Raw genomic sequence first — 24,179 nt, 5'->3', positions numbered from 1 at the left:
CAAGACCGTTGATGGTTGTGACCAATGCTTGCATTTCGTATAGTAAGGACAAGTTGTCAATGGGTAAGAGCCATGTGGTTCATTTTTTGGCAAGCGATGGTAAATTGGATTCGCCAACGAGTCGCGAATTAATTGAAAGTAAAATATTGCAATCTGAAACTTTGAAAAACGAAAATTTAAATGTTGGTGAAGTAATTGTATTTGCTCAAAACAATCGATATATTTTCCATGTGATAGTAAAAAACAAGTCGACTGACAAAGCTCACTTAAACACAATTTCAAAATCAATTTTAGCACTTAAAAATGCTATGAATTCTTTGAATGTCGATACAGTACGAATCTCTCGTAATGGGAACAATTTAAATGAAATCTCGTGGATATCAGTTGAAAAATTAATTCTTCAACATTTTTCTAACACTGATATAAAAATAATGATTTGCTCAGGAGAAATAGTTACCCCTCAAACTAATGAAAGAGAAAAAATTATAAAAGAATTTCATGAATCAACAACAGGAGGTCACAAAGGTGTCTCGAAAACGTATTGGCGTATTCGGTCAATTTATTTTTGGTCAGGTATGAAAGTTGAAATACAAAAATTCATAAAAAAATGTACAAACTGCCAGCGTAATAAAATTATTCGCACGAGTTTGAGACAACCCATGCGAATAACGGATACGCCAAAACAACCCTTTGAAAAAATTCAAATCGACATCGTCGGGCCATTGCCCGTGACCCCCCGCGGAAATCGTTATATTCTGACTATTCAATGCAATTTTTCTAAATATTCAGATGCGATAGCTTTGAAAACTATCGATTCTGTAACTATTGCTCATGCCTTAGCAGAACAATTTATCGCCAGATACGGTTGTCCCATGGTCATACATACCGATCAAGGCAGAAACTTTACAAGTAAAGTCCTTCTCACATTTTGCAAAATTTTCGGAATAGAAAAAATCCAATCCACTGCATATCATCCGCAATCTCTTGGATCACTCGAACGTAGCCATCAAACACTTGTTGAATATCTTCGACAATTTGGAGATGCACAAAATTGGGATGAATGGCTTCGGTTTGCCATTTTTTCCTACAATACACAAATCCATGAATCAACCGGTTTTGCACCATATACATTGGTTTTCGGTAGAGAAGCTACAATTCCATCCAGCTTCGCCACATCATCTCCCGATCCAACGTATGTCCAGTATCTCAAAGATATGTTTCACAAGCTTGATAACACGCAAGCTCTTGCAAGAGACAGAATCGAAGAAGCTAAAAAAAGGTCCAAAAATTATTACGATCATAGAACAAGCGGTGTTCAATTTAAAAAAGGAGATATTGTTAATGTAAAAATAAATGTTCGGAACGATAAAAAATTCGATTCTTTCTTCGAAGGACCTTATAAAATTGACGAAATGTTAGGTTCCCTGAATGCCAGAATTTTTAACGAACAAACAGGTAAAAACAAAATTGTTCATTTAGACCAATTAAGATTAGCACAATAACGTAATGTAAATTAACAAAAAATACTTCATTACTGTCATAATAGTATACAAAAAAAAAAAAGTTATTTTAAACATTTTATGTTTAAATAACGTTATAAGTTTTAATTAAATTCGGAAAAAATTTGGTCGTATAAAATAATTTTATAAAAATTTAATTAATTTCAATATGTAATGCATTAATTATAACGTAAAGGTTAAAATCAATTATCACGAGAGTAAAATAAATCAAACAATAATAAACAAATGAAAAACCATACATACTGATAAATGTATAAGTTACATGTACTCTTCAGTCTCGACTCGAACCTAGAAAATAAATATTAACACAAAGAAAATTTTCTCTTACTATATGCTTGCAATATAAATAAAAGATAATTTATATACTTATCTAAAAATAACGATTATCTTCGAGTTCTGGATTTTCTTTTCCTTTTACATATCGCGTGTTGTCAAAATAATGTAAATCATAACCTCTGAATTTGAATTGTCACTTTACACATTATTATCAAGTGTATATTATACATGTAAATAAAACAGGGATACTACTTGATTAAATAATATTAAAGGTAAATAAACTGTTATTGTTATTTTGTAAAGAAAATGATGTTTCTCTTTCAACACCTTTTCTTTGTGTAAAAGGGGAGGTGTGACGGCAGGCCTAAATTCACATGTATTCCGCTAGTCTGCTAGAGTAAAATCTACATTACCAGAAACTCACTAGATGCTATAGCGCGGTAAAATACATATCACATTCAAATTAATTCATCTTTACTTAAACAAGTATTTTCTTTTATAAAATAACTCAGATGAATTTGTGTCTGAAATAAATGTATCTACTTTTCGATAGAAATAATTGCTACACTCAAAAATAAAAGTTTATGACTTCGAAAAATACAATTAGGTTATAATCTCGGAAAAACAGAAAATGTCACGCAGTCTACAAAAAATAATATAATAAAAGGATTAACAAATATCTAAATTGTCTTCTTAAAGAAAAACTTTTACTTCCAAAAAACTGGCAAAACCTAGCATGTGGTAATCATAAAATAACGACCATCGGATTTAGGTCCCAACCGAGCCTCTGCAATAAAAAAGGGATGTATACCTCCTTTGGGAAAAACCCATGAGTAATGCTAAAAACTTTCAAGAGAAAGTTGCGTTTTTATACTTAAATATAATTTCATTTTTAGATTAATTGAATGTTTGTCAATTAGTATGTAACCACAAGTACAACTGTTTATTAAATGATACCTCCAGTAAACTTGATTCAATATCTATAAATTTGACAAATGTGTGCATCACAACTAATGTAATTTCGTCAACGTTGAATCAAATTACTAATGTAATTTGATTAATCATAATTTTACAAATGTTAATTTGTACTATTTAGGATATTATTATTATTGATATTTTGTTGATATCGGATACAAATTATTTTGTATAAGTATGAATGAATTAAACCATTGTAGTTTTCGCAAGGACTCGAACTAGTCACATGGATACTCGTAGGAGGGGATAGTTCATCCCCTCTACTCGAAGGAGCTAAGGACCTCATGGGACCAGAGGACCTCAACTACAAACCAGATACTTCCGAGCACTCTTTGAGTAAATTGAGACGTAATCAATTACTCCTTGTAAACCTCGACGAACTAACTTTATCATTAAAGCATCTACTTTGAACAAACTTAAGTTGTTATTTCATTTAAAGTAACATTTGAATTTCCCACCATTTTACAGGGTACACTTGTGTTTATTTGAGAGTTTTCGAATCAATTAACTTTTCTTACAAAAATAAAGGTTACTACCACAAAGGTGGGACGTGACAGCTTTACTGGTTGCGCAATTCGCGGTAATAAATTGCGTAAATTTCTTTTTCTTTAAATATATAAATATATATAAGTAAAATAAATAAATAAATAAATAAAAAAAAATAAATAAATAAAAAAAAAATAAAAAAAAAAGAAATAAATAAATAAATAAAAAATAAATAAATAAATAAATAAAAATAAAACAAAAAAAAAATAAAATAAGATAGATATTTTATCACTTTAAGCATAATTATTATTATCATATTTTCGAATAATCAATTATTCTTTTTTATTAAGGGGGAAGGTGTAACGAGCGACTATTATCTCGCTCGAATCGTGATTTGATATTAATCGAAATGCGATTAAAAGTCGCGGGAAAATATAATATTAATTTTATATTTTAAAAAATAATATCCTGTCCATAGATTGAGAAGAACTTTCTGCGTTCGATTTAGTAAATATGTTCCTAAAATATTGTATTCTTCAAATATCTCTCTATCAATAGCCGAAATATAACAAAAGATGAAATACATATGTTTCGCAGACACAGTGTCTTTGAAAATATCGCTACAAAAAATAGTAAGGTTTAAACACATTTCCAGCAATATGAGTTTGTGTATTGTCACTCTGAAGACAATATACCCTTAAAACTCAAACACAATTGTCAACCATAAACTAAGAGAGATAACCCCAAAGATGTCATAAAAAACTGTCTTTCAATTCTCAAGTAGACCCTCTTTGGAGGTAAAACCATAAAACACATCGGTTGACCAACGTACATTTTATCCTTTTTCTCAGGATAAAATCACGTACTGGAAAAACCCAGTTTTCAATACTTTTTAGAAATGTTAATTATTCCACTACTTTTATAAATAATTGTAATTTGCATATTAGATTATTTCTATCAATCTAACATCTAATCAATTATTATAATATAATTGATAATGAATTAAGACTTGTAAATAAACTACATTCAAGCTTTATAGTTAAACAATTAATTTGTTATAACTATCATGACCATTAACTATGTATAATTCTATATAATATTTACTATATTTGTAACACGTATGTGTCATGTACAGGTGTAAATATAATTATTATAAATATAAATATTATTATTAGAATGTATGCATGTGTATATATATATTGAAATAATTATCATGTGATAATTATTGGAATCATAATGTTATGATGAATGTGTATGTATCAACATCGACAAGTATGACGTATGAGTCGGTATTAGTATTAGTGAAGTGCATAAATGTATCTACTATATAGTGGGGATACTACTATACTATACTATACTACTGTATAGTGGGGGATGCGCGTCATTTAGAACATGCGCATTTCCTCCAACATGGACTAACAGCGGAGAACAAGTCCGCTGGACTGTAACTACAGATTAGATTTAAGTTGACTATTGACTAGAAAGGTTGCTTCTAAGCTTCCTTAGTCATAACTTGTATTCTTGAACTTTTAGTAAATAAATATTTGGGTTTACTCTCAAGAAGACTGATTTCCTTCAATAATTAATTTTATTAATTATTGAATGATTTATTCTACTTGTGAGCTTTTTCCCTCCGTTTTAACGGAATATTCACGTTTATTATTTGAAATTTCCCGGTTCCTATCAAGGATTTAACCAAATTCTGAACTCAACGAATCACCGAGCAGTAATCGCGTTTGCGCGAGTAATTTACATTTGTGCTCGTAACAGTTTGAATCGCCAATTAGGAATTCAATTATTTTAATAAATAATAAAGCTAATTGCAGAATTTCAATTATTTTTAATACAATTTTAATCGAATTCCTCGAAAAATGTAATTATTCTTAAAAATTTTATTAAAATTTATCAAAGAAATTTAATTATTTTAATAACCTTTGCTACAATTTATTTATTACAATTTAAATATTATTTTTAATAAATTTTTAATTAAATTTCTTTAAAGAATAATATTATTGCATTCAGAATTTTTAATGCAATTCTTTGCGTAAATTATTAATTATCTTTATAAATAATAAAATTCTTCTCTAAAATTGAATTATTTTCAAAACATTTAATAAATTTCTTGGCAAAATTTTCATTATTTTCAAAAATTTTCCCTAATTTAATTATTTTTAATATCTACTATTTTAATAAAATTTTGCAAAAGAATTCAAATTATTTGAAAATTGATTGATACAATTCTTTAAAAGAATTCAATTTTAAGAAACATATGTAATTATTCAATAAATTGTTTTTTTTGTATTTAAATAATGAAACTCTCGTAGAATTTTCTGATAAAAATTGATTTAAAAATAATTAAATTTTGAAAAGGTTTCAGATTCAAATCTTTGAAAATTTGAATTTTTCATATTTTTAACTAACAATTCTGTGGAATTAATTTTTTTGAGAAATTTTAATTGCGGATTTTTTTTATATTATTTGAAGTTTTTATTTTTTAATACATATTTAATTGAAGAATTTAAAAATAATTGAAATTTCGTAAAATTGAATATTGTAAAGAAATGGATTTGAAAATTGTCAAAGAACTTTTTCGAAAATTATTAAAAATAATCGAATTTTTAGAAATCAAGAAGAATTTCAAGAAGAATTCAAGAAGAATTTTTAGAAAATCAAGAATTTTTAGTTAAAAATTCTTGAAAATAATAATTGAATTGATAATGATTTTATCATTCTATCTTTAATTATAATAAAACATGAAGTAATCGATCGCTCCGAGTCGAAGACTCGGAGTTATCGATATCTTCATGTTTTTCAGTTATGAAAAAATCTAATTTATAGTTTTAAGTAAAATGTTCTCTTATATATTTTTGTCAGTAATTGGTCCGTAAATGGTCCGTAATTTTTCATTTTTGGTCCGTAAAGTCCGTATTTTTAAATACTTTCACTGGTTCGAGCCCTGTAGAATGGTAAAGTTGTCGAATGTTCAAAACGTCGAATCGTCATCTGTTCGAATTGCCAAGTAGTAGAATGGTAAAGTAGTCGAATGGACAAAAAGTCGAAACGCCATCTGTTCAAATTATCAAGTAGTAGAAATGTAGAATGGTAAAGTTGTCGAATGTTCAAAACATCGAATCGTCATTTAGTCGAATGCTAAAAACATCGAATTCTCAAATCGTCGAATGCTCAAATAGTCGAAACGCCATCTGTTCGAAATGTCAAGTAGTAGAATGGTAAAGTAGTCGAATGGTAAAGTAGTCGAAACGCCATCGGTTCGAATTGCCAAGTAGTAGAATGGTAAAGTAGTCGAATGTTCAAAACGTCGAATTGTTCTTTGTCTTCAGTAGACATTAACTTAAAACAAAGAACTTTTTCAAACTTTTGACGATTCGATGTTTTTAGCATTCGACGTTTTGAACATTCGACGAATTGAGAATTCGATGATTTAAGCATTCGATGAATTAACAATTCGATGTTTTGAGCATTCGACAAATTGATAATTCGACGTTTTGAACATTCGACATGTTGACGATTCGATGTTTTTAGCATTCGACATTTTTATCATTCGACGTTTTAAACATTCGACGTATTGACAATTCGATGTTTTTAACATTCGACGAATGGATAATTCGACGTTTTGAACATTCGTCATATTGACGATTCGATATTTTTAACATTCGACGAATTGATAATTTGACGTTTTAAACATTGGACGTATTGACAATTCGATGTTTTAAGCATTCGACTAAATGCCGATTCGATGTTTTTAGCATTCGACGTTTTGTCCATTCGATTACTTGGCATTCGACGACTTGGCGATTAGGGGATATGCATGCGTCTCATAAATAATTTTAAATTACAATGGCGATTTAGTATTTCACAGGTTCATCAACTTTTTATGTGATGTAAAAGGTGTAAAAGTGAGATTAACGAAATTGAAACAAATTTGACGTATTAATGATAATGTAAATAGAATTTCTTTCTGATATTTAATTATTATTGACTTGAAAAGAAAGAATTGAACAAGTTTCAGTTATAGTTAAAGTCACGTTAAAGTATAACTTGTGGTATGTTTATCCCATGTCTCATGTTTATTTTTATTATTCACATCCGTCAAAATTTAATTATTTCTTAATTGCAAATTTCTGTCTTCTGGTACTTTTTATAAATGCTTATAAATTATTAGACATTCAATTTGAAGTTTATATACTTATTATTCATAACTTTTTCCTTATTTGTGTTTATTTATTTTTGAGGTTAGGTTTGAGCATAAATATTTTTATAGAGAATTTTTCCATTTTTCTATCATATCCAAGTGTGAATATAACTTAAAAACTTTAAATTTGCAAGTAATTTTAATATTAATAATATAAAAAAATATGCTCGTACAATGCTTTTTATTATAAAGTACATAATTCTGATCACAATAGTTTCGTTATAATTGATAAGATTGCAATTAAATTGTCACGTTATTTTAGATTTCTCAAATGGTATACATATTATAAATAAGTATAGGGTCAAAATGGCAATGGCAATGCGGAAACGAAGTGGTTCGGGATCAAAAAGGCAACATAAGGGAAAGTTGGTTCCAATTTATGAAAGTTTTTTCAAGGGAGAGGATCTAACGTCAGCACACCCAAATTTTTGGAACGAATTATTTCTTATCAAGCCAATGGTTTGTTGTCTATTTAAATGTTTATTATTTTAAATATTGAGCTTACACAACTATTAAAAATCATGGGAAATTATAGGTTTCTCATATTGAAAATGAAATTCTACACATGACAGCGGAACAATTGAGTGCGAGCCGAGAGAATTTAAATTCTTTAGTAAGTCATTGTGTAGATACATTAGTTGACGAACATCCGTTTCGTGTTGTATACGCCCTTCAAACATTGGCTGCAGTCATACAATCTATGTATAAAAAAGCGAGTCAAAGTGAATTTGGTTTCAATTTGATAGATATTTTAGTTGGGTTTGACTCCGCAGAACAGAGGATGACAACCTTGATGCAGCACTGCAACAATTTCCTTACAGGTCAAAATAATTTTCTTTTTTTCACCTTTTTTAAAAATTTCAATTCTTTTTGCTACTTTCTATATTTATATTGTTAAAAGCAAATTATTATATTGACCAATTGATTGTTTATCTTTCAGGCGAATATCCGGATAGTTTAAAGGCTCTGTGCTTAAAGCTTTTGTTAATTATTATTACTGGTATGGATAATGTCAGTCAAAATACTCTTCTTGAGTATGTTATGCTAAACAGTGTTTTTGAATCCCTTATTCAAGTAAGTAAATTCAAAATTTAGTTTTATTGCATATTAATTTATATTCTGTACGTCTGTACTTAACTAATTGTTTCTTTAGTTGCTGAGGGATACCACTGCAAGGAATCGTCACGGAAATGATGCAGTTTTACTTTTGACGCTTCTGGTCAATTACAGAAAACATGAAAGCGCAAATCCTTACATTGTAAAACTATCAATTTTAGATGATGAACTTGCTCTAAATGGATATGGACAAGTTATATCGAGTTCATTAACTGAATTTTGTCGTCAATTTTCACAACAGAAAGCAGGTGTGCGACACTCTCTGAAAGAAGCCACCCAAAATTTTTTAATTTATTGGATTAACTCGAAACTATGATAAAAATTTTTTTAAATTAAATCACTTTTTTTAAACAAATAAGCATATTTTCAAAACGATGTATTTGTTTATAAATCTGAGCGGTCAAGTTATAGAGAATCATTTTCTGAAGAAAATAAGCCATCATTGACTTAAATTGAGTCAGTTTTGAAAAAGTTTAACCTTTTAATACGAAGAAAACTTTGATCATATGCAAAAAGACTAAATAAACAATTTTTGTAAGTTTCAAATTTTTTTCTTGAAAATTGATATTTGTTCTTCCAAAAGATACCAATAATAAAAAATTCTTTAATATCAATTCAATATTTTTTCTGTAAACAACCTCCTTAAAAAGTAAGTGAAAAATCCTTCAAAAAAAATTCTCTATACAATTAAAATCCTTAAAGTTTTGTCAGAGTTATAAAGATTTGAGTGCATCAGTTTTACTTCAAATTTCAAAAGTTCAACCCCCAGTACTTTCTATATTTCATTTTTAAATGAGCCAATATTTCGGGAATGTTTTATAATTATATAGAGCAACAATTTACCAAAGTTTCGAGTCAATCCAATAAATTTTAATTTTGAATTGTTTTTTTCAGAGAATGTCCCGTACTTTGTTTTGAATGCAATTAAAATAATTCTTCATAATATGCTAAAATATAAATTGTAATATAAATAATTAATTAATTGCAGAGGTACAGGCCTCCTGGCTTTCCTCATTGACGAGCATTGTTGGAAATATGTTTGTTGGCGAAGAAGAAGCAAAAACCCAACAAGTACGTGCGAATAATGCACTACTTTTAGCTTTGTATGAAGCTACACATCTTAATAGAAACTTTGTAACCACTTTGGCGTATACTCAAACCGATACAAGTGCTCCGCCTTCACCAAATAATACATTGGGACCAAATGCAACTGCTCCTGGTGCTAATCATCCGGATGTAATGGCTCAACCTTTTAATTTGCTTGCAACTTTTCTTCAATATTGGTAATTTCATTTTATTGTTTATTACTTTCCACTCATTTAAACTGCAATTCTTTTTCGGAATAATTTTTATTTATTTTAGATTGCATTATTGTTATTATTATTATTATTATTATTATTATTATTATTATTATTATTATTATTATTATTATTATTATTATTATTATTATTATTATTATTATCTTTATTATTATTATTATTATTTTCAGTTCAATTGTTATGCAGGCGATCAGGACAGAAGCAATAACGAACAATGTAAAACTGTGTTTTCTAATATTGAGCTGCATTTCTGAAGACCAATATGCAAATAGTTTAATGCACGATGCAAATTTATCATTTAAAGTCTATTTACATAGGATGCCAATGCATCATAGAAAAATCCAAGATAAAGCCGCACCAACACAACCATTAGCGGCAACACTTTTGGGTAATTTTATAAATTTAATTTTTATCATTACTATCTTAATGTAGGACACTTAAGGATACGATTTTATATTATGCTTTTTTTCTTGAAATAGCAAATAGTTACTGTTTTTTTAAACACATTACAAGCTTCGCACTCCTCTACTAAAACCTACTATATTTACTACTTTTTTTTACATTAGGCTACTATTTGGGAACTTTTTTTAGATTTCAGCTACTAAAAGCTATACTACTATTTCTGTTTATTTTAGGATATTTTTACTACTTTAAATTCGCTAATACTAGAAATCAAAAAACAATTCTCAAAAATTATAATCAAATTCTTTAAAACGATTTAATTATTTTCAAAAAATATTCGAAATTCAATTATTTTCAATATTTCTATTTTCATAAAACTTCGCAAAAGAATTCAATAATTTAAAAAAAATTTTGATAAAATTCTAAGCAAGAATTCAATTATTATCACAAATAAAGTTTTCCACAAGAATTCAATTATTTAAAATAAATTTTTCATAATATTTATTATATTTAGAAAAAATTAATTATTTAAAACAATTTTTATAAAATTGTTATGAAAAATTCAATTATTTTCAGAAATAACAAAATTTTTCACAGAAATTCAATTCTTTTAAAACATTTTAATAAAAATTTTCGCAATAATTCAATTATTTTTATAAAAAATAAAATTCTTCTCAGGAATTCAATTATTTTAAAAAATTTTAATAACATTCATAGCAACTATTCAATTATTTTTATAAATAATAGAATTCATCGCAGAATTTCAATTATTTTTAATACAATTTTACATGAATTGTTTAAAAAATGTAATCATTCTTAAAAATTTAATTTTAATTTCTCGAAAAAAACAATTATTTAAAAAAATGTTTTTTTTAATTCTTCGAAAGAATTCAATTATTTCGATAAATAAAATTATTCCGGAAAATTCAATTATTTTGAGGCATTGTAATAAAATTCTTTGCAAAATTCAATTATTTTCATACATAAAAATATTCAAATATTTTAATAATTCTTTGTAAAATTTATTTATTTTTAAAAACTTTTTGCAATTCAATGATTCAGTTATTCATTTCTAGAATTTTAAACTACAATTCTTCTTCAACTCAATTTTTTAAAGATAAGTTTTGAAAAAGTTGTTTGAAAATTTTCAAATCTTTTTGTTTACAATTTAATTTTACGAAATTTTGATTATTCTGAAATTCTTCAATTATAAATATATATATATTAGAAAACTAGCTGCGATACCCGTCTTCGACGTGTTTCTTAGTACCTTTATAGTTTTCCATATTGAGTATTGATTGGTATTTAACCAACTACATTTAAACTAATATTCTTGATGATTATTAATATTAATTAATGAAGAAGAAAACAAAATTTTAAGGAAAGTAAAAAGATAATGTTTAGAATTTTTAAAAGCGCCCTAAGTGTGAAAACCATCATGGCTTAATAACGGCACAGTACTGGCAAAGTTTGCACCTAGTCTTGGCCGATATTATTGGGACGACTTTTGTGGTGTTAATTACGGTTGGACGTCGGCAGACGTTAATGGCCCAATATTGACTGCCATTACTTACCCAGTATTGGCAAAATACAAAAACTAATATAAATTATTACATTTTTTATTAATTAACTAATTAATTTATCATATTTATACGGCTTTTATTTCACTCTGCTACTCTGACATGAAGTCAAGAAAGCTTAATGGTTCTATAAGCTACACTATTTATCGATATTGTGATATTATTGGGGCGAGGTACGTCCCAATATTGGCAATTGTATTTTGCCATCATAGCAGATACAAAATTTTTGCTATTAATGTGCCATTACTAAGCCGGGCAACGTCCCAATATTCTGAAACTGAAATTACCAACGTTTATTCGACGAAAATTTTTACTTTAGCTAATTGCTTATTTTAATATTAACAGCCCTTTAAAAAAATTACGAAAGGATCACGGATTTCCCGAAATTCCTGGAAATTCAACTAAATTATTGCTTAATAATCAGAAGCCATTTAAGAGGATTCAAGGCGAGGAAAGTAGTGATTTTTATTCTTTTTGTCACGAATTTTCCAAAAATCCCGGAATTCAGTTTTATCCAATACTTTCAATTACAACTTGCCATTTGCACGTAAAGTAGCAGAAACTTCTAATGTTTACGCTTAAAAGTGAACAAAAATATTAAAATATTGTATAAAAATGTTTCGTGATGTACCATGTTTTTTTCGGATTCTTAAAAAAACCACAGCGAAGATTTGTTTAGTGTTTGCCTCATACAATTTCATTTAGTCGTCCAAAAGTTATTCAATTATTATTTAATAACTTTTTTGTTTATAAAAATTTTTTATAAACATAATATAAAAAATGTTTTCGTTTTTTTATGCTGAATTTTTTCCAAAAAGAATCAAGTGATTTGGTTAAGATGGAAAGAAGATATAACGATTTCAACATTTTTCCAAAATTTTGACATCTCAAAAACTACTGAATATTTTGACGTAATATTTGGTGAAAATGTTTCTTTTTATGTGTAGATTGAAATTCCTAAATTTCATTGCAATTGGTTTACTTACTCCGAAAAAACTAAAATCTCTCTTGGAATCGCACATTTATGAAAATAATTAAATGTTTGCGTAGAATTTTATTTTAAATAATTGAATTCTTTTGTGAATTTTTATTAAAGTAGTAGATATTATAAATCATTGAATTGAAGAAAGTTTTTGATAATAATTGAATTTCTGCAATAATTTGTAATTGCTTTAAAATTGAATTTCTTTTTGTGTTTTTTAGTAAAATTCTTCTGTATAAATCCATTATTTTTAATAATCAATTACATATAAATTAGAAAATTTAACTAATTTCAGAAGAATTTGAATTCTTAATCTTTTCAAAAAGATTATTTCTAATTAAATTCATTGAAAATTGAAATTTTACAAAATTTCAAATTACAACCTTTTGAAGTTTATCTATTTATGAAAACAATTTTCCAGGATTTCGACCAAAATTCCCTGACTTTTCCAGGTTTTTTCGAGGTTTATAAAATTCCCTGACATTTCCAGGTTTTAATTACAGAATATTACCTATTCAGTAAAATATTAAAATTTTACTTTTTTGAAAATTTTCAGATTTACTTGTTGAGTTTATTACATCACATATGATGAAGAAATTTCCATTAGAATTATATCATCTTTGCATTGGTGTTTTACAAAGATTGTTGTGTTATCAAAAACGTTGTAGAATAAGACTTGGGTATCAGTGGAAGGACTTATGGACAGCTTTAATAAATCTTTTAAAATTTTTGACAACACACGAGAATCATTTAGTTAAGAAAATGAATATTTTTCCACTTGCTATTCAAGTACGTCTATTACTCTAAATACAATCAATTTAATTATTTATTTTCAAATACTAGTATTACACATTACATATTTTTAATTTATTATGTTCAGGTCGTAAATATTCTAAATTTATTCATCACATATGGAGATACCTTTTTATCAAGCCCTAGTAGTTATGACGAATTATTTTACGAAATTATTAGGATGAGGTTAATATTTACAAATTTAAATGCTATGGGTAAGAATAGATTTTATATTTAACAGTTGTTTGATATTTTGAAAATTAAAATAAATAATTTCATTTTGTTTGCCTTTATTTTTGTTTCAACAGCTCTCAGGTTTTCGACTACTGAATCTTATGAATACAAAGAACACGCTCTTAAATTGACAAATTCGTTGGTTAACATGAGGGATATTGTTAATCATTTTCCACCAAAAATAACCGCCTGGTTGACAAGTGAGAGCCTATCAACACCAACAGAACAACAAATTTTAGGTGTCATTATACAAAACTACGATAGTCTTACACTTAAATTACAGGATAATTTAGACCAGTACGAAAGGTACTCGGAAAAACCTAATCACACGGCCTTTTTTGAAGAAATGGTGAGTTTTTAAAAGTAAAACTTTATTTAAAAAATGCTGATAATTTTTTTCATTAAACCATCGATTACTTACTTAATAGATGAATATATTTTTTTAAATATTAGGTATTTAAATTATGAAAGAATAAAAATAAAAATGATTTCGATTCTGAAATTGAATACTGAGTTTAAAAATGTACTTTCTAATATTTGTTTTTCTCATAAAGCTCCAATTCATGGATAACGAATTTGAAAATTAATTTTCCAGGTAACCGGTGTTATAATTGATACTCGAGGTTCTATTGATCTCACAACGTTAGACACGCAAGCAATTTTACAAGAGCTTTCTAATATTACGTAACATATCCCGATAAACTAAACGCCTCATCCAAAAAGAAATATTTTCCTTGTAATAAATATTTTTTATTAGAAATCATTTCTAATATACTGTAAGGTATGCTTATTCGTTATTCCTATAAGTATTATTATTAATACTTGGAGTATATATTAGTTATTATTTATTAGAGGTGTGGAAAAAGCTTGAAACTCGAAAAATATCAACCTTATTATCCAAAAAAATAGAAACTTGATTCAAAAATTTTCTGCGTTCTAATTTATTCTTGTAAGCTCCAATAGTCGACTTGGTTTTGCTTAAATTTTCGAGCTTCTTTCACATACTTATTTTTTATCCAACGAAGCGATTTTAACTTTTTAAAAAGAAAATTTATTTTTAGTTAAAATTCGATAAATTTTATAAATGTTTTCCTATTTTATACAACAAATGTGACTTGATTTTAATTTTTTATTGATTTCGTTTAATTATAAAGATGTTCTTGACAATTTAAAATGCTTCTATAATGTTAGAATTTTATACATTTATTAAAATCAACCAGACAAATGTTGATTATTTTTATTAATAATTAGATATTTGTATACGTCTTGAATAACTATGGATCTGATAAATTTTCATTGGGAAATTGTCAATAAATCTTATGTTACCAAAAGATAAATTTAATTCATTATATTTAAAAACAGTCTTAAAGTTTATAAAAATATAGGCAACAGTATTTTATTGTTAACAGTAACAATATTTAAAAACATTGGTCCCGGGAGAAATATTCCATATTTTTTGTGAAATTATTCTTATCAGACACAAATTTTTGTCTTTTTTACTTTAGACAGTAAAGCATTACCAACTTTGGATTGATTCTTTCTCTCCAATTGAGTGCTAATGAATTCTCCGACTTTGGTTAATTTTTCTAAATTAATTCCAGTTTCCAGACCTTGTTCACTTAGAAAATAAAGTACATCTTCAGTGGCTACATTTCCAGTGGCACCTTCGGCATATGGACAACCACCAAGACCGGCGACTGATGAATCGAAAGTTCTTATTCCATAGTCGAGACCAGTGTAGATATTTCCTATAGCTTGACCATAAGTATCATGCAAATGAAGAGCAAACTTACTGAAATCACCAATTTCTTTTATTTCGTTTAAAAGAGACTTGACTTTTTTCGGTGTTCCAACGCCTATCGTGTCACCAAGCGATATTTCGTAACATCCGAGTTCCAACAAGGCAGACGATAAGCTTGCCACTGCAAATGGTTTGATTGCTCCTTCATATGGACATGCAACAACACATGAGACATATCCTCTAATTTTTAAATTATTCTTCTTCGCGATATTAATGATTTCTTTCATTTTCGACATACTCTCAGTTACCGAGCAATTTGTATTCTTGCGGGAGAATGTTTCTGATGGAGTACCAAAAATTGATACTTCTTTTGCACCCACTTCAATTGCTTTCTCTAGTCCTTTTACATTTGGAACTAGAACTGGATAATTTATTCCTTCAAATTTTTTTATTCCTTTAAAAACTTCCACATTGTCAGCCATTTGCGGAACCCATTTTGGTGAAACAAAACTCGTCACCTCGACAACTTGCAGTCCTGTTTCTGAAAGTTTGTTGATAAAATCTACTTTTATTGATGTTGGAATAATTTTCTTTTCATTCTGTAATCCATCGCGAGGACCAACTTCGACTATTTTCACAAAATCACTATAATATTTTTTATTTATTCGTTTTAAAAAAATTTGTCTTGCGATAAACATTTCTTATTATTTACATATATTTTTCACTTGCATTTAATGATTCTGTCTTCTTGTTTTTCAAACTGATTTTAATATAAATTATCTGAAAAAAATATAAATCTTTTAATGATAATATTCACATACATATATACACACTTAAATATTTTATTTTTGTAAACATAACCTATACGATACCTGATGAAGATAGAATTAAAAATGTTATAATACCTGGATAAAAGATATTATTTTTGTTTTAATTTACGTGTGAAAAGTATATAAAAAAGATTTCGGAGCTCATTAAAACAATCCTATAATTGGGCAAGTTATACTTTTTTTATACAAAAATTAAATTGTTTTTGTGTACATAAAGGCCAACGCAGAATAGATCTGTAACCGGAACCGCAATCGTAACCGTAAGTGTAAGAATGAGTTAGAGAAGGATAAACAATATACCTATCCTTACGGAAGCGCCTATACGCCACTGTAACCGAATCGCGTATGTGTGCATAAAGTAAGGTACAAATACAAGAATTGCGTGCGAGGGACCCCCTTAGGCTAGCTGAAATTCCCTAGAATAGAATTAATTGCGAGCGAGCCTACCCCTTAGGCTAGCTAAAATTCGTTAAAATTAAACGACTGTGTGAAAAGGAGGTTATGTTTTCTTTCCTGAAACATTAATTAAAATTAATTTTTTTAAACATTTCTTTTTCACAAATTGAAAAAAAGAAATCTTGTGAGGTAATAAGTTAAATTTATTTGGAAAAAAGTAAAATAATTTTGAGGTTAAATTGATAATTGTTAGCTCTGTAAAAAAGTTATGTTTAATTAATTTATTAATAATTTTTCAACTCTTATTAAATAGTTTCTACAATGGTCTGTTTTTTAAAATTCGATTTTGTTTTAACTTACATATTTGTATGTATATATTAAAAAAATATAAATATTTCATGTTTAAAATTTCCCATAAATAACACAACTAATTTTCTTTTTGTAAAATGGATCAGAATAATTGTAGACACATTATCAATTTAACTTCAAAATTATTTTACTTTTTTTCCAAATAAATTTAACTTATTACCTCACAAGATTTCTTTTTTTCAATTTGTGAAAAAGAAATGTTTAAAAAAATTAATTTTAATTAATGTTTCAGGAAAGAAAACATAACCTCCTTTTCACACAGTCGTTTAATTTTAACGAATTTCAGCTAGCCTAAGGGGTAGGCTCGCTCGCAATTAATTCTATTCTAGGGAATTTCAGCTAGCCTAAGGGGGTCCCTCGCACGCAATTCTTGTATTTGTACCTTACTTTATGCACACATACGGGATTCGGTTACAGTGGCGTATAGGCGCTTCCGTATATCCTTCTTTAACTCATTCTTACGGTTACGCTTACGATTGCGGTTCCGGTTAAAGATTCTATTCTGCGTTGGCCTTAATAGAATGAGTATAGACCGTATAGACCAAGAAGACTAGAGACAGGAGGAGTAAGGCTGCGGTTACACCTCTGCAGGCTGCCTGCCTGCGCAGGCAGGAGCAACGAGAGTAAGGGAGAAGTTTGAAGTCACTGACTCTCTTACTCTTGTACGTTACCATGACAACCTGCAGGCAGGCAGGCTGCCTGCAGAGGTGTAACCGCAGCCTAAGTTCGCTGTATAAAGGCGCTTGCACACTTCCAAATTTTTAGGCGAGCAGCGAATTTTCACGGCCTTGAAATGCACATTACTAAATATGATTGGCTCTGACAAAGTACATTTTCACGCAGCTTTTTGTAGAGCCAATCATATTTAGTAATATGAGTTTCAAGGCCATGAAAATTCGCTGCTCGCCCAAAATTTTGGAAGTGTGCAAGCGCCTTTAGGTTTGTTCTCGCTAGCTACACTGCTACACTCGAGTGTAACAAGAGTATAAAACGGAGCATGCGCACTTAAGGACGCTGCACGGTGGGAAATATTTAAAAGTACGCATAGGCGTAGCAAGCGATTTCTCCCCATGTTCCAGAGACGCATGCATATCCCCTAATCGCCAAGTCGTCGAATGATCAAATAATCGAATGCCAAGTAATCGAATGGACAAAACGTCGAATGCTAAAAACATCGAATCGTCATTTAGTCGAATGATAAAAACATCGAATCGGCATTTAGTCGAATGTTCAAAACGTCGAATGATTAAAACGTCGAATGCTAAAAACGTCGAATCGTCAATACGACGAATGTTCAAAAAGTCGAATTATCAATTCGTCGAATGTTAAAAACATCGAATTGTCAATACGTCGAATGTTCAAAACGTCGAATGATAAAAACGTCGAATGCTAAAAACAACGAATCGTCATGTAGTCGAATGCTAAAAATATCGAATCTTCAGTTAATCGAATGCTAAAAACATCGAATTCTCAATTCGTCGAATGTTCAAAACGTCGAATGTTTAAAACGTCGAATGCTAAAAACGTCGAATGTTCAAAATGTCGAATGCTCAAAACGTCGAATGATAAAAACGTCGAATGCTAAAAACTTCGAATCGTCATTTAGTCGAATGATAAAAACATCGAATCGTCAATACTTCGAATGCTAAAAACATCGAATTGTTAATTCATCGAATGCTTAAATCATCGAATTTTTCATTCGTCGAATGTTCAAAACGTCGAATGATCAAAACGTCGAATGCTAAAAACGTCGAATTCTCAAATCGTCGAATGCTCAAATAATCGAAACGCCATCTGTTCGAAATGTCAAGTAGTAGAATGGTAAAGTAGTCGAATGGTAAAGTAGTCGAAACGCCATCTGTTCGAATTGCCAAGTAGTAGAATGGTAAAGTAGTCGAATGTTCAAAACGTCGAATGATAAAAATGTCGAATGCTCAGAACATCGAACTGTTAATTCGTCGAATGCTCAAAACGTCGAATGATAAAAACGTCGAATGCTAAAAACATCGAATCGTCAAAAGTTCGAAAAAGTTCTTTGTTTTAAGTTAATGTCTACTGAAGACAAAGAACTTTTTCGAACTTTTGACGATTCGATGTTTTTAGCATTCGACGTTTTTATCATTCGACGTTTTGAGCATTCGATGAATTAACAGTTCGATGTTCTGAGCATTCGACATTTTTATCATTCGACGTTTTGAACATTCGACTACTTTACCATTCTACTACTTGGCAATTCGAACAGATGGCGTTTCGACTACTTTACCATTCGACTACTTTACCATTCTACTACTTGACATTTCGAACAGATGGCGTTTCGATTATTTGAGCATTCGACGATTTGAGAATTCGACGTTTTTAGCATTCGACGTTTTGATCATTCGACGTTTTGAACATTCGACGAATGAAGAATTCGATGATTTAAGCATTCGATGAATTAACAATTCGATGTTTTTAGCATTCGAAGTATTGACGATTCGATGTTTTTATTATTCGACTAAATGACGATTCGAAGTTTTTAGCATTCGACGTTTTTATCATTCGACGTTTTGAGCATTCGACATTTTGAACATTCGACGTTTTTAGCATTCGACGTTTTAAACATTCGACGTTTTGAACATTCGACGAATTGAGAATTCGATGTTTTTAGCATTCGATTAAGTGAAGATTCGATATTTTTAGCATTCGACTACATGACGCTTCGATGTTTTTAGCATTCGACGTTTTTATCATTCGACGTTTTGAACATTCGACGTATTGACAATTCGATGTTTTTAACATTCGACGAATTGATAATTCGACGTTTTGAACATTCGTCGTATTGACGATTCGACGTTTTTAGCATTCGACGTTTTAATCATTCGACGTTTTGAACATTCGACTAAATGCCGATTCGATGTTTTTAGCATTCGACGTTTTGTCCATTCGATGTTTTTAGCATTCGACGTTTTGTCCATTCGATTACTTGGCATTCGACTATTTGATCATTCGACGACTTGGTGATTAGGGGATATGCATGCGTCTCATGTTCCACTCTTTTCCCCTCTTTTCAGCACTCTTGATGCAATTTTTTGACTTTGATAATTAATTAAAATAAATCCAGATTGAAAATGAAAAAAGGGCGATTTAAGGAAAAATAATATTTAACAGAGAATATTCAACAAGTTTTCTTATGACGATTAGATGTTTCTGTGGGCGTGAATATCAATCCGCGTTTTTCAAAACATAGCAAACTGACAGCTCCATATGGGAGGTTAGTCATGGCCGACTATATCAGGTTGCACCGTTTGCGTAGTACAGTAGAAATGAACGTGAGGAACAAAAATATTAAATGTCAATTATACTCTCATTGTTTACTATTACATTTATTATTTGTTTATTTATTTATTATTGTTATTATATCTATTATTATTTATTATTTTACTTACTTTTTTAAAATATTATTATGGAGAAGTATTAAAACAATAAAGGAAAATTTTTTATGAAAAAATTATTAAACAAATAAAATTTCTAAACAAAAAGAAGTAAATAATAAAAAATTATGAAATTTATAATTTTAAAAATTTTTTGTTGTTATTTTTATTATTGATATTTTTAAGTATATGAAAAATATAATTTAAATATTTCACAAAATTAGTTTTAAAGTAATTTTTTATAAGGAATTCAACGGTCATAAAATAAAAGCGGACAGAAAATATTTTGACCTTTTTCAATTTTCATTTTTCTTAAAAATTGGTGGATTTCGAAACACACGCGTAATTTGGTAGAAAATAGGTTTTTAAATCCATGAAAAAAATTCCAAATGAAATCGATGATTTTCATAATTACCTATAGAAGTATTGTTTTGAAAAAAATCTTTGTTTTTAAACTGAAAATTTTAAAAATAACATTGTTATTCAATGTTTCTATATGGAAAATAATTTTTTTATTTATTTAATTTCTGATCATTAAAAATTTACATTACTTTTTTTTATACTTTTCCATTATAATATTTCTAAAAAGTAAGAATAATAATAAATAATAATAGATAAATAAACAAATAGGGGAGACTGGGGCGAAAAGTTAAACTGCCAAAACCGTTAAAATTCATTATCTTTCGAACGAAAATAGTTAGAGCATTGTAATTTTAATTATAGAAGGGTGTTATCACCCTAAATAAATGTCCGGAGTTGTGTGCAATTCTGTTTATTTTTGTGGTGTCGATATTGAAAGTTTTTTTTCAACCTACTTTTGAAAATTTTTTCGAAAAAGAAAATATCAACTTTTAAGTATATTTTTTGAATTTATTCTCATCGCGATTTTTTTACTTCATTATTTGGGTCCCCTGAAAAGATACCTGAAGGTATTTGCTAAATATCTTCAGTCAGATTTTTTATATTTGTTGTTAAAGCCAAAAACGCACCCTGGGGCGAAAAGTTAAATGTATTTTTACATGTTATTAAAAAATTTTTCTTTATTTTTCGTTTTTTTGGGTTTATTTGTTTAAAAATGATTTATTTAACATTGGGCAAGTACTCTGTCAAAAAATAAGACCGTTTACGTAAAATAAACCAAAAAAAAATTTTTTTTTTGAAATTTTAATTTTTTAACTTTACAACTATTCTAAAGCTTTTGTCAAATAAACAAAGATCTTTTATTCACTAAATTACTTGTTTACGTATACTTTAACTTATCTACTACTTATCACCTATCAGAAAATAGTTTTAGTAGGCTAAAAATAGAATTTAACTTTTCGCCCCAGGGTGGGGCGAAAAGTTAAAAAAAACAAAATTTTCAAAAAAGGACAAAACATGTATTTTTTGTGAAAATACCAGGAACTTTTTTATTGAAAGTTGTAGAGGACAAATACAATATTGATATACAAATATTTGCATCTCAGGGTGAAGTCCCATTGAACCGTTTTGCGTTGCGTTTTGCAACTAGGCCATGAGTGCAAATATAGACAACATATATCTGTATCTCTCTCACACTCATGGCCTAGTTACAAAACGCAACGCAAAACGCTATCATGGGACTCCAGCCTAAGCGGCTTATATTGCCAAAAAAAAATCATTTATGCAAAATTTAACTTTTCGCCCCAGTCTCCCCTAAATACAATTATTTATATAACATTAAATAATAAAAGTAATGACTTATTATTTTTGTTGATCATCTACGTCCCTACATTACCATAGTGTAAATACTTTCAACACGAAAACGGTGCAACCTGTTATGGTCGGCCATTTCCTACATCGAGCTGTTGCTTTGTTTTGTAAAACGCGGATTCATATTTACGCTCCTAGAAACATCTAATCGTCATAAGGAAGTTTGAATTATATTCTCCATTAAATATTATTTTTCCCTAAATCGCCTTTTTTTCATTTCCTGTCTGAATTTTTCAAAATTAATTATCAAAGTCGAAAACTTCCCCTCTTTTGGTGTAATTTTTGACTTTGATAATTAATTTTTAAAAATCCAGACAGAAAATGAAAAAAAGGGCGATTTAGGGAAAAATAATATTTAATAGAGAATACAAAACAATCTTTCTTATGACGATTAGATGTTTCTATGGGCGTCAATATCAATCCGCGTTTTACGAAACATATCAAACTGATAGCTCAATATGAGAAGTTGGGACATGGCCGACCATAACAGGTTGCTCCGTTTGCGTGGTACAGTAGGAATATGCGTGAGGAACAAAAATATTAAATGTCAATTACTCTTATTGTTTACTATTATATTTATTATTGTTATTATATCTATTATTATTTATTATTATACTTACTTTTTAAAAATATTATTATGGAAAAGTATTAAAACAATAAAGGAAATTTTTTTATGAAAAAATTATTAAACAAATAAAATTTCTAAACAAAAAAAAGTAAATAATAAAAAATTATGAAATGTATAATTTGTTAAATTATATTAGTTATAAAAATTTTTTTAAACAGAATTATTTCAAATACCAAGATTAATTTTTTTAAAGACAATTTGAAAATTATTACACTGGGAATAATATTGACACATTTAGAAAAATTAAATTTTAATGGATAATTTTTTTCTTTATTATTTATCAACTATAGTTTATTCCTAAAAAGACTATTTTTAGAAAAAATATTTGGTTCTTTTATTTCTAATGATTTAAACTTTTATGCTTTTTTCCCCAAATTTTTCACTTTGATAATTTATTTTAAAAAACCTGAAACTTTTTTTAAAAAATTGGCTTTTAGAAATAAACTACAGTCAATAAACATTCTAAGAAAATGTTTTTTTTAATTATTTAATGTTTCTATGACCGTCAATATGAATCCGGCTTTTACAAAGCAATACAAATAAATTGCTGTCTCTATATAGAAAACGTCCTTATATATTTAATTATCACTTCAATGTAAACGATAGTAAACAGACATAGGATAAGTGCGCTAATTATTGCTGCGGATGCTTAAATTTCTGCGCGTTTGTTAAATAAGTAATTATTTATCACTTAAGAAAATATTAATGTTTTAAAAATGTTGAAAAAATTATTTTGAACAATTCTTAATACAATTTTCTTTAAAGATACATATTTAAAATAAAAGTACTTTATTTTAAGTTGCTGCGAACAAAATGATATCTAAATGCATATTATTTTGGCCTCAGAAACTGAAGGCGCTCGCACAGCTCTACCGCCTGCCTGCCTGCGTGCCTGATGGTCGTCATGGTAACACATAAGAGTAAGAGAGTCAGAAAATTCAAATTATAATTTGAATTTTCAAAGAGAGTAAGAGAGTCAGAATCGAATGCTAAAAACATCGAATTCTCAATTCGTCGAATGTTCAAAACGTCGAATGTTTAAAACGTCGAATGCTAAAAACGTCGAATGTTCAAAACGTCGAATGCTCAAAACGTCGAATCGTCATTTAATCGAATGGTAAAACCATCGAATAGTCCATTCGTCGAATGCTTAAATAGTCGAAACGCTATCTGTTCGAA

General features: G+C 28.4%; 2 protein-coding genes across 5 annotated transcripts; one reads left to right on the top strand and one right to left on the bottom strand.

Moving 5' to 3' along the window:
* The first annotated feature begins 7,079 nt into the window (after window positions 1–7,079).
* LOC122502341 (armadillo-like helical domain-containing protein 3) lies at window positions 7,080–14,820 on the top strand. 3 transcript variants are annotated; one of them, XM_043612339.1, is made up of 11 exons: window positions 7,080–7,219; window positions 7,733–7,929; window positions 8,006–8,291; window positions 8,411–8,544; window positions 8,624–8,834; window positions 9,575–9,869; window positions 10,076–10,293; window positions 13,426–13,658; window positions 13,750–13,876; window positions 13,970–14,244; window positions 14,491–14,820. In XM_043612339.1, exons 2-11 carry the CDS (start codon window positions 7,777–7,779, stop codon window positions 14,581–14,583), a joined length of 2,025 nt encoding a protein of 674 aa, XP_043468274.1. In that variant the 5' UTR covers window positions 7,080–7,219; window positions 7,733–7,776; the 3' UTR covers window positions 14,584–14,820. The 3 variants fall into 3 exon arrangements, with proteins under 3 accessions (XP_043468274.1, XP_043468275.1, XP_043468273.1); XM_043612340.1 differs by having other exon boundaries at window positions 7,099–7,321; window positions 7,770–7,929; XM_043612338.1 differs by having other exon boundaries at window positions 7,099–7,321.
* Window positions 14,821–15,228: 408 nt separating this feature from the next.
* LOC122502342 (hydroxymethylglutaryl-CoA lyase, mitochondrial) lies at window positions 15,229–16,720 on the bottom strand. Of its 2 annotated transcripts, none has more exons than XM_043612343.1 (2): window positions 16,509–16,720; window positions 15,229–16,416 (listed from the first exon to the last, which is right to left on the bottom strand). In XM_043612343.1, the coding sequence occupies exon 2, from the start codon at window positions 16,332–16,334 to the stop codon at window positions 15,369–15,371; it is 966 nt and encodes a 321-aa protein (XP_043468278.1). In that variant the 5' UTR covers window positions 16,335–16,416; window positions 16,509–16,720; the 3' UTR covers window positions 15,229–15,368. The 2 variants fall into 2 exon arrangements, with proteins under 2 accessions (XP_043468278.1, XP_043468277.1); XM_043612342.1 differs by having other exon boundaries at window positions 16,542–16,719.
* Between the last annotated feature and the right edge of the window lie 7,459 nt (window positions 16,721–24,179).

The sequence above is a fragment of the Leptopilina heterotoma genome, unplaced genomic scaffold (assembly GCF_015476425.1).
Source record: "Leptopilina heterotoma isolate Lh14 unplaced genomic scaffold, ASM1547642v1 Lhet_228, whole genome shotgun sequence".
In the NCBI taxonomy this organism is placed as follows: Eukaryota; Metazoa; Arthropoda; class Insecta; order Hymenoptera; family Figitidae; genus Leptopilina; species Leptopilina heterotoma.
Note: the sequence above shows the minus strand (reverse complement) of the source record. Positions and strands in the feature narration are given on the sequence as shown.

What these genes read in the sequence shown, in the direction of transcription:
- LOC122502341 (XM_043612339.1), top strand. Translation starts at nt 7,777, where the DNA reads ATGGCAATGGCAATGCGGAAACGAAGTGGTTCGGGATCAAAAAGGCAA. An exon ending in TATTTCTTATCAAGCCAATG is followed by an intron (nt 7,930 to 8,005) that starts GTTTGTTGTCTA and finishes GGGAAATTATAG; the next exon opens with GTTTCTCATATTGAAAATGA. An exon ending in ATTTTCACAACAGAAAGCAG is followed by an intron (nt 8,835 to 9,574) that starts GTGTGCGACACT and finishes AATTAATTGCAG; the next exon opens with AGGTACAGGCCTCCTGGCTT.
- LOC122502342 (XM_043612343.1), bottom strand. Translation starts at nt 16,334, where the DNA reads ATGTTTATCGCAAGACAAATTTTTTTAAAACGAATAAATAAAAAATAT.